Genomic DNA, 8,366 nt, shown 5'->3' with positions numbered 1-8,366 from the left:
CACACACACACACACACACACACACACACACACACACACACACACACGCACGCTAGGGTGAGCTGCTTCTTTCTTGGCTGGCAGAATACCAGTTTGGAGAGGAAAGAATCTGGAAAGAACTGTGTAGGAGGCCCACTACTCCGTCTGTACTGGAGACGAGGTAAAGGGCTCTGGCCTTCCGTGTGCAGGGGAAGGGATGGCTCTGGTCTCAGCGCAGCAGCATCCACTGGCGCGCTAAGTAATCCCGGCCCGGGAAGGAAGAAGGGTCGGGGCCTAAGGCTGCACGACTCTACTGACTTACCAGCGTGAAATGTACCAGGGCGTCATAGCAGAGCCAGACCAGCACCCAGCGGTCAGCAGAGCTCGCCCCGCGGCCCAGACGGCTGCCCAGCGCGTAGCCCGCCGCCAGCTGCGCGGCACACAGGAGCAGCGAGCCGGCCGCCGCCGGGCTGCTCAGCTCCGCGGGCCACAGGGTCATCCCAGCCAGCCCGCAGGCCCGCTCCCAGGGAGAGAGAGAATGGAGAGGCTGGAGCCAAGGCAGCGACGGGGAGGAGAGAGGCGGGGAACCAGGAGAGAAGAGAAGGCCTGCCCCTAGAAGCCCAGCCCAAAGAGGAGGGGCGTGGGGGAGGAGAGGGAAGTAGGTGGGGAGCCGCCACCCAGGCTCGGGGAAGGGCCGGGATGTGCTTTTGGTTTGTTTGTTTTGTTCTGTCTTCTTCCTCCCTCCCCCCAGTGGAAAACCAGGCTTCATTTTCTCGCCTGATTTACCTTCCAGGTTCCTTCCCACTTTGTATGCACTTTGAAGAATTCAGTATGGGCAGAGAGGGGAGATAAGTCAGTTTGCTTTGGTTTTGTCCTTGTCCACACTGGTCCTTCAGTATTGAGAGTCCACTCTTTCCCAAGCTTTTTCGAAGGGACAGACTTGCAGGGACCCCAGGCAAAATTTGTTGGGATCACCGGGTCTTCTAGATGCCACTAGTGTTGAGTAATGCCGGGGTCCGGGGAAGGGTGGGAGGTAGTGTTGAGGGAATGGTTAGGATTAGGGAAAAAATGAGTCACATTTATATTGTGCTGTAAGACTCACAAAATGCTCCCTCCCAGCCATTATCTCATCGGAGTCCCACAAAGAGGTGTTACGGATATTTTTACTGCCCTAATAGAAAAATAAAGAAGGAAAGAGAAGTAAAAGGGAGAGGGGAAGGGGGAGAAGTTTCTTAAAAGCAGTGGTTAGTGCTGGAATCAGGAAGACTCATCTTACTGAGTTCAAATCTGGCCTCAGACACTTACTAGCTGTGTGACCCTGGGAGAGTCACTTCACCCTGTTTGCCTCAGTTTCCTCAATCTGTAAAATGAGCTGGAGAAGGAAACAGCAAGCCACTCCAGTATCTTTGTCAAGAAAACCCCAAAATGAGTCACAAGGAGTCAGAGAAGACTGAAACAACTGAACCACAAAAGAGTAGAAGTAAGGTTGCAGTACATGGTAATGAAAAGAATGTGAAGTATGGGGCTTACTACTAATGTGAAGCATGGAATGAAAAACATTCAGCACTAGCAGCAATTAGCCAAGCACAAAGAAACCACAAGATGGTCCTTGCCCTCAAGGAACTTACATTCTAATAGGTGAGAGCTATTTATATCTACTGAGGTTATAATGGAAAAATCAACTTACCAGGTTTAAAGGATCCAATAACTCAAGCATTCAGGCTTCACTATGCTCATCATGTTCACTATGTAGTGAAAAAATCTAGAGTTAGCATGATTTATTGGCTAGAGTGCTGCTGGTCCTGGAGTCAAGGAGACCTGGGTTTGAATCCTGCCTTAGTCATGTAAACTTGGGCAAGTTACCCACTATGTGCCTCAGTGTTCTCATCTTTAAAATGAGGGGGTTGGGCCTTGATGACCTTAAGGTCCCTTTCAGTTTCCAAATCTACAAGACTACAGTTATCTCTTCCACATGGAGGGAGTTAGGGGCACACAACACATCCCCTTGATCTGGAAAATCCATGTAAAATTTTTTGACCTTCCCTTCAGACCAGAGAAGAAATTTGAGTTTTTCTTTTTCTTGTATGGGATGTTTACAATCCATTATTGTAAAATTTGGGTTGCTATTATCTAATACTATACATATATTTTTTGCATCTGAGTTTCTAAACATTTTTTGTGTCATCTTTTGGCCTCCACACATCATCTGTGTCTTTTGCAAAACTCTCCCCAAAAATACCAATTTAATTTTTTATATCAAAACCTTGATGGGGAACGTTTCAAAGTGGAAGGAATAGCTGTATGATCCCTAGGCCAGCAGTTCTGAGTACTGGGTGCTAATTCTAGCTCTGCTGCTAACTGGATGGGTAATGTTGGATACTTTAATATCTCTCTTGGTCTGTAAAAGGAGATAGATAAACAAATCCAACTGCTTAAGTGATGTTACCCCAGGACAGAGGTGCCAAACTCAAATAGAAATAGGTTGGAATTGCATTTTGTCTTGGAAAACCACAAATTAATATTATTTGTATTGTATTTTGACTGTCAGGTCTGGAGTCAAGAAGACCCGTCTTTCTGAGTTCAAATCTGGTCTCAGATACTTACTAGCTGTGTGACTCTGGGCAAGTCACTTCACCGTGTTTGCCTCAGTTTCCTCATCTGTAAACTGAGCTGGAAAAGGAAATAGTAAACCACTCCAGAATCTCTGCCAACAAAACCCAAACGGGGTCACAAAGAATCAGACACAACTGAACAACAACTTAATTATACCTCTGCAATATCTTTTGAATTGTCCTAGCCCAGGCATTCATTATCACCCACTCATACCAGATCTTTGGGCCAAATGTGGAGAGTTAAGAATGACTTTTACATTTAAAAATAAAGTTTTATTGTGGTCAGATTTGGCCCTGGCTCCTTGTTTACTGACCCCAAACCTAGATTGTTAACAACAGTTTCTTAACAGCTTTTACAGCCTGCCTCATAGATCCAACACACTGGAAAAGGTAGGAGTAGGCATGCTCTTTACTTCTCATTGCCTCTTCCATAATACCCTTCTACTACCATCATCAATACCTCTCCTTTCATACTCACTCCATCCGCATAGAGGGTATCCCAAAAATCTTAGTGCAGTTTTAAGCTTTAACAACTTCAGAAGCATAATGTCATAAACTTATGAAACTAAATCATTTGAAAATTTATTTTCATTTTTTATACTGTTTTATGAATTTTGAATAGCAAAATTTTAATTTTAATAAGATTGAGCAACCTGTCATTATGTATTGCATATGCAACAGTTTCTGGATGACACTTTTTTAGACCAGTGGATCCATAGGAGGGTCTTAATCATGTAACCTATCTCCATTTTTCTCATGAGGGCATGTCAAGACTGTTGCATATACATCAAAACCGCACACTTCAGATGATTTCAAGACTAGGGTTACAAAAGCCATCCTTTTAATTATTGAGCAGCAAGGTGATCAAAGTTTTATAAAGTTTGAACCTGGTTAAACCATAGAGCACAAAATAGTGGTAATGTTAAATGTTAATAAGATATCAATATTTTAAAATTTTCATATTTTGAAGTTGCCAAAGTTTAAAACTAGACTATGACTTTTTTTTTTAAACATCCTATATGTCACCCTACTCAGATCTTGTGACCACCAGGTCATTTGTCCTCCTTTCTTGTGTTCTGTAGCTAACTTTTAGGCTTTCTCTTTACTCCAACACCTCTCACTGTACTTTAAGACTTCATTATACATCTTGACCCTCCCTAAAAATCCCTTACTTTCCAGTTCATCATCATCTTCAATTTCCATTAGTTACACCTTCATTCTACCTCAACAAGAAGTTGGGATGGCCATACCCTTATCTCATCATGAGATCCCCTAGTGTTCAAGCGTCCAGATCTGAAATCTTTATCCACTACTTCCTATTTATCTTTCTTTTTGAGTTTCACATCCCTCTGAAACTCATTTTTCCATCCTCACCCCAACTGCTTTGTTGATCATTTGGAGCCTCATTTGCCTGCCTTCAAAATCTTGATAGTTTGATCAGTTCAATTTTATGCTGTTTTCTTGCCTTTTAATCTCATTCTTCATTCTTTTCTAAACTTGTCTTGGATGACCTCTACCATGTGAGGAAGTCATACAACCATACTAACTAGATCCACTGCTGTAAGCCAATCCTTTTACTTTTCCCTGTTTTTCTGCATCCTCCACAGTCTGTTCTCTCCTCCAGTAACAGATACTACCCTTTTGCTTTTCCCTCTCACCAGAGCTCTTCACCTCATTCATTGGAAAAATTGAGACCATCTGTTTAAGCTTCCAATTTAACGCCCCATATCTTTTCTATGTCATTCCCAATTTTTTCTTCCTCTACTAGTCTCAGAGGAAGAGGTGGCTTTTATCCTTGCCAAGGCTAGCTAACTCTTCTGTTTGTCCTTGATCCCATTCCCTCCCATCTCCACAAGCTTGCCACTTTAATTATCACTTTCTCAAATTTTCCACTTTTTGCTGTCCACTGGCTCTTTTCCTACAGCATCATTTGAAACTATTATTTATTCAATTTATCATCTTACATCTCTTCTATTACTAGCAAGCTAATAGAAAAATAAATCTGCACTCATTGTCTCCATTTATTTTCTATTCCTCAACTCCTTACAATCTGGTTTCTAACCCTGTTTGACTAAATCTTTTCCTTTCAAGATGATTTCAAATTGCTTAATTGATAAACATGATGGCCTTCTCTCAATCCTCAACCTTCTGGGTCTCTCTGTAGCATCTGTTATTTGTTGATCACCTTTTCCTTTTTTTTTTTTTTAAGCTTTCTGTCCTGAGATTTATGACATTGCTTTTCCCTCATTCTCGTCTGATTACTCCTCTTTTGCAAGATTACCAACGGTCAATTACATGTTCCTGTAAGTGAATGTTCCCCAGAAAGCTGTCTTGGATACCCTCTGCTTCTTTTCTGGTGATCTCATCAGCTTTTGTGGGTTCAACTAAGATGACCCCAGTCCATATTTCTCTCCAGCTCCCATCCTTCATCTGTACTTTCCTGCTAGACATCTCCACCTGGATGTCCCATTTGGACAGCTGTGTAGAGGATAGAAAGGGACAAGGGAGAAACAAGACAGGGAGGCCAGTTAAGTTCTGGGCAAAAGGTGATTAAGGATGTCGTCTCAAATGAAGTGGGTCAGTCATGTAGCAAGAAAAAGGCTAGTGGATGGACAGCACACATTGGTAGTATCTACAAAAAGTTGAGATTTGGAGGAAGGCATTGTTATCTGGGTAGAACCCCGTGGAGGATTTATAGGAAATGCAGCCGATAATCACATGTAAGACTTGGACTGGTTGAAATTCGCACCTTTGGAATGAATGCTCACATAGATGAAATCACAGATTCACTAAAATATCAAAGTAGTACAAGGTTGGGGGAGATACCAAGGACATAGTATATGTCACGATATCTACAAATCATGATATTCTTGTGCATAAAGAAAAGCTAGCATTTATATAGTACCTTAAAGTTTCTAGAGCTTTCACAAATATTACCTCATCTTATCCTCATAAAGTACTGAATCTAAATGGCAATACTGTTGAATGAATCTGGAGCTAAATAAGTAACCATACTCACACAGTATTAATGACTGCCTTTGGCCCCAACAGGATCATTGACGTAGGTGAAGACACAGAAGGCACTTATCAAAACTGGATAATACAATAGGTCATGGAGCCAAGATTCCAAATTAGATTGGAATGGTCGATTTTTCCTTGTTGGTTGTGGTATTAACATCAGTAAATATAAATTAGAGGCAGTACAATGTAGTAGAAAGGGCCCCGAGTTAGGAATCCTGAAGCTAGCTTTGAATCTCAGCTCTGCTGTGTATGACCTGCAGGATGTTGGACAAGTTAACTTGTTTCTTCATTTATAAAATGGACAGGAGCAGTTGTCAAAAATGTGGCCTTGAATGCTGCAGGGCGGTTTAGTGCCCTCTTCCCCCCGTCCTGATTCTATCTGAATTTGACACAGGACTAGATGAAGGGATCAAGGTCCCTTCCAGTTATAAGCCCTGTGAGAATAAATTTAGATTTTAAGTTAGTTGTAAAAGTACTGCTTGGGGGAGGAGAGTCTAGCTTAATAGCAGTTCGCATAAAAACAAAACAAAACTTGGGTGTTTCATTTAGCCCCAAACTTTACATATGCCAACAGTGTGAAGTTTTTTCTTATCTTAAGAAAAAACACTATCTTTGGCTACAAGTTTAGTGTCCAAGCTACTGGATGGAAGAATATCTCTTTATATTGATCAGACCACATTTGGAGGAACCCTGAGAAACTGGATTGTCTTGATGAGGACTACATGATAGAAAAAAACGTCTAGATAAATTGTTAAAGAATTGTTGGATTGTGAATACCTAGTTTGAAGAAAAGATGACCGAAGGGTATCATACTGAGGGGTATAAACCCTGTAAGCCCTCCACCCCCACACTCTCCTTGAATTTTCCCACCTGGTCAAGTCTCAGGCATTCCCCTGGGGCATTCCATCTCATCCCAGTCAACTACGGTAGCTTTTTGTTTTCACCTTTGCCCAACCTCCCAATTCTCTGTTACCCCAAACCTAGACCAGCACTTCACGGTCAGTTACCTCTGGACTGCCCCAGGCTACTTCCTAGCTGTTTTCAAATGTGTTCAGTTACGCCTTCACTTATCCAATCGACAAAGATTTAACCTTAAGATGCTAACTATTGCCTTGTCCAGCAATGGAATGTGCTTCCTTGAGAAGTAACTTACTCTTCTCTGAAAAGGTTATGTAGAGACAGGTAGCCTGTCCTTAGTAAAGGCTGAAGGGCCTACAGCACTGGGGGAAAAGTTCTCAGATTCTGGTTTTCCATATGTTAGTCAACACCACATTTGAGAAACCTGTAAAGTTCCTTGGGGCTTTTTTTCATTTTTTCACCTGTGCTCCATGGATGCATATGGGTCGGCTTGCTGACAGTATCATAAATAGCTAGCTTTTTCTCCAGACATAAAAAGGCAAAGGCTGGGCAGACAGGGGTGCTCTTGTTGCCAAGTCACCCATCTCTAATAAAAGTTGGTGGCCAAGATGGGTCACATTCTTGTGTAAACATAAAATGCTATTGAGTTTTTTCTTGGTGAGAATGTTGGAGAAATGCATCAAAGATTTCTTTAAAGTCAGTAGGAGTGACTGGAACCTTAGGAACTATGAACAAATTAATATGAAATAATTAATGACCTATGCCAGGGAGGTACCAATAAGGGATTGGTGTTTTAAGAATTATGGGCTAGGTGGTGCAGTGAATAGAGCACCGGCCCTCAAATCAGGAGGATCTGAGTTCAAATCCAACCTCAAACACTTAACACTAGCCATTTGACCTTGGGGAAGTCACTTAACCCCAACTTCCCTGCCTTCCCCTATCCCCCCAAAAAAGAATTGTGGACTCAGAAGGCAAAGGATCTAGCATTCTTATACTGTTTGTAAAAGCCTACCATAAACATTTCTGTATGCCACAGATTCAGGCTAAATCACATCTCGTTTTTACAGTGATACCCTGGTGTATCTCACTGTAGCACATAAAATCTAAGGTGGGCATCATCTCATTAGCATTTATCAGCAACTTTGACTAGGCTGCATGAGTTTTATGCAGCAAAATGGCAGGATGACAGGCTCCAGTACTGCCTCCTACAATAGCCTTTCATGATTCCTCCAGGTGTCATTGCTCCCCCCATCTAGGATATGACTTTGTACTTACTGTGTACCTTATTCCAACCCTCCCCCACCAGTGGAGTGTAAACTCTTTGAGGGTTTAAAAATGTCTTGTACACCTAGAACCTAGAACAATGCCTAGCACACAGCAGTTACTTAGGAAATGCCTGCTAAAAAATGAACTGAATGTCAAAAGTTCAGTGTTTTACTTGCTGTGCCATATTCCCTCACTATAACAGTCTGTGAAAAGGAAAACAAACAAAAAGCAGGCAAAGGAGACCAAAACAAGGTGAAAAGGAAGAGCTTTAGAAAAGTAAACTTTCATAATTGAAACTATAAAGAAAACCACAAGACAGCAAGAGACTTGAATAGGAAAGAAAAGAAAAAGAGAAATGAGGCATGGGAGAAATTTTTAGAAAGCCACTAAGGAGATAAAATGAACACCCAACTCCATGGTTACATATAATTAATATAAAGGGAAGCTCTAACAACAGAATTAACTATCACCGTTAGACTAAAAAAAGAAAATAGTAAACATGCCTAATCCGTAATATGTGCTAGCAAACTATCATTGTTTTACAGGCATATTCAAATTTGAGTTTAAATCCCTTGTTTTAAAAGTTGTCATCTTAAAAAAAAAAGCAGCCTGTTACAATATGGCTGAGAT

At 41.6% G+C, this 8,366-nt stretch overlaps 1 protein-coding gene across 1 annotated transcript in view; it reads right to left on the bottom strand.

Moving 5' to 3' along the window:
• Positions 1–556, bottom strand: part of EBPL (EBP like) — a 48,767-nt gene extending 48,211 nt beyond the window's left edge. Inside the window, exon 1 of the mRNA XM_069063622.1 lies at positions 302–556. Within this exon, the coding sequence (XP_068919723.1) occupies positions 302–478 (177 nt within the window). The 5' untranslated portion in view covers positions 479–556. The remainder of the gene's footprint in view (positions 1–301) is intronic.
• Positions 557–8,366: the final 7,810 nt, after the last annotated feature.

The sequence above is a fragment of the Petaurus breviceps genome, unplaced genomic scaffold (genome assembly GCF_028583685.1).
Source record: "Petaurus breviceps papuanus isolate PSGF00001 unplaced genomic scaffold, PetGlider_PUasm1.0 90594, whole genome shotgun sequence".
NCBI classification, from domain to species: Eukaryota; Metazoa; Chordata; class Mammalia; order Diprotodontia; family Petauridae; genus Petaurus; species Petaurus breviceps.
Note: the sequence above shows the minus strand (reverse complement) of the source record. Positions and strands in the feature narration are given on the sequence as shown.